The sequence below is a fragment of the Zalophus californianus genome, chromosome 8 (assembly GCF_009762305.2).
Source record: "Zalophus californianus isolate mZalCal1 chromosome 8, mZalCal1.pri.v2, whole genome shotgun sequence".
NCBI classification, from domain to species: domain Eukaryota; kingdom Metazoa; phylum Chordata; class Mammalia; order Carnivora; family Otariidae; genus Zalophus; species Zalophus californianus.
The window spans coordinates 102,028,772-102,030,725 of record NC_045602.1 but is presented as its reverse complement, the minus strand read 5'-3'; the positions used below and the strand labels follow the sequence as shown (position 1 = coordinate 102,030,725).

At 41.3% G+C, this 1,954-nt stretch overlaps 1 protein-coding gene across 1 annotated transcript; it reads right to left on the bottom strand.

The window, feature by feature from the left end:
- Positions 1–327: 327 nt before the first annotated feature.
- Positions 328–857, bottom strand: LOC113937525 (60S ribosomal protein L26-like). Its single transcript, XM_027621900.1, has one exon. The coding sequence runs from the start codon at positions 814–816 to the stop codon at positions 379–381; it is 438 nt and encodes a 145-aa protein (XP_027477701.1). The 5' UTR covers positions 817–857; the 3' UTR covers positions 328–378.
- Between the last annotated feature and the right edge of the window lie 1,097 nt (positions 858–1,954).

Sequence of the window (1,954 nt, the reverse complement as noted above, 5' to 3'; positions counted from 1 at the left end):
GAAAAGAAAAAAATAATCTAAAAGTTCAACAATAGAAGAAATATTAGAGTCTATGAGAAATAATAGTTTCCATTTATTGAGCTTTCATAACATGCCCAATTTTGTCAAGGGCTCTCCATATGTGATCTCATTTTATCTTTATAATGACACAGGGAATAAGGGCTATTGACATTTTGCACTTGAGAAATTGCCCATCTGAGAGATTAGGAAACATAGTGGAGATTATCAAAATCATACATGGTAAGGTTTGGATGCAGTGTCTAAAAATGAATGTTCTTCAATTTTATGTACTTCCTTCCTTTATATTAATATTGTGCATCCATTTTATTTTTTTTTTCATTTTAACAGTTTTTATTTCAAGTCACATATAAGATTATTTTACTCCTGCATCTTCTCAATTGTTTCTTCCTTATATTTGCCCTTTTCCTTTCCTACTTGGCGAGATTTGGCTTTACGTTCAAGGATCTTTTTGCGGTCTTTGTCCAGTTTTAGTCTGGTGATAACCACCTTGCTAGGGTGAATGCCCACGTGGACGGTTGTGCCGTTTGCCTTCTCTCGCTGCACTCGTTCGATGTGGATGACGTACTTCTTCCTGTAAACCTGGACTACTTTGCCAATCTGCTGACCTTTGTAGTGTCCTCGCACAACCTGCACTTCATCATCCTTTCGGATGGGCATGGATCGAACGTTGTACTTCTGTCTCAGCTCTTTAGAAAGAGGGGAAGACATGATCTTCCTGCGAATGTGGGAAGGTGCATTGAAATGCCGTTTTCGGTTCTTGCTCCGGTCCGAAGTCACAAAGGGATTAAACTTCATTTTGGCCGGCGCCGCTTCAGCGATGGCCACAAGAAGGAAGAGCTTGTGCATCCATTTTAAATGAGGGTTTCATTTTGTTGAGTCATCATTGAATTGACCTATCAACAATGCTGCTCAAGTGTAAATGTCATTTTACTAACGTTTGGTTATAGAGATCTAAAGACTTGAAAAAATAAATGCCAAGTTTTGGTTCTCAATTCCTCATGTTGGGAGCTTGGAAGTTGCCACTCTATCTTAAGAGCAAGTAAAAAGTTGGACAGACTGAGTAATCAACAACTCTTCTTGGATCCATAAGAGGATCTAAGAGGGGAGGACACAGGGCAAACTGCTGCCTGCAAGATTAGAGAGACAGACAGGTTGCCACAAGGAGTCACAACTTACCAGAGTGAAGACTCAGGAGTAGAAACCTCCATGGGAACCAGTGCCTGGGTAGGAAAACCTGAACAGTAATTGAGTAATTGCTGGAGGCTCAGTGTAGACAACTCTGAGAGTTAAACATTCCAGAGAGACCCAGTCTTGGTGTGGGGGAACCACCACAGTTTTGTGAGATTTACCTCTGGGAGATTGATCAGGTTCTTAAAATAAATATTGGAGAAAAATGTCCTCATACTTTTGGCAGAGGGAGAGGAAAAGGAGTCATTGTATAACTAGAACACTTTGAAATTCTTAACAAGGCCTGCTCTCCTGAGAAACTAATTAAACACAGCCCAATCAGCTGGTTTTTATCAGAGCCTAACTGAATGGGGGGCAAGGAAATATCCAACTCCAGTCCCCTTGAGCCATCCTGTCTCACCTAAGCGGGGGGGGGGGGGGGGGGGGGGGAGGGAGAAAAATATCTGAGAAACACTTGTAATGTTCACAGTCCAGGGGCAGTCTTCCTAAAAGACTGAGACTTAGTCACAGGACTGCAGAACGGTTCATCTCCCCCCACAGCTTACCACCACATCACTAAAGGCCTGTTTACAGCAGTTTCCTTTACCAGGTACAACATGTCCGGCTGTCAGGAAAAAGTTATAAAACATTCCAAAAAGCAAAAGCAAAAAAACAATTTGAAGAGACTGAGCTAGCAAGAAAACCAGACATGGCAGGGATATTGTAATAATCACATCAGGAATTAAAAACAACTATGATTAATATG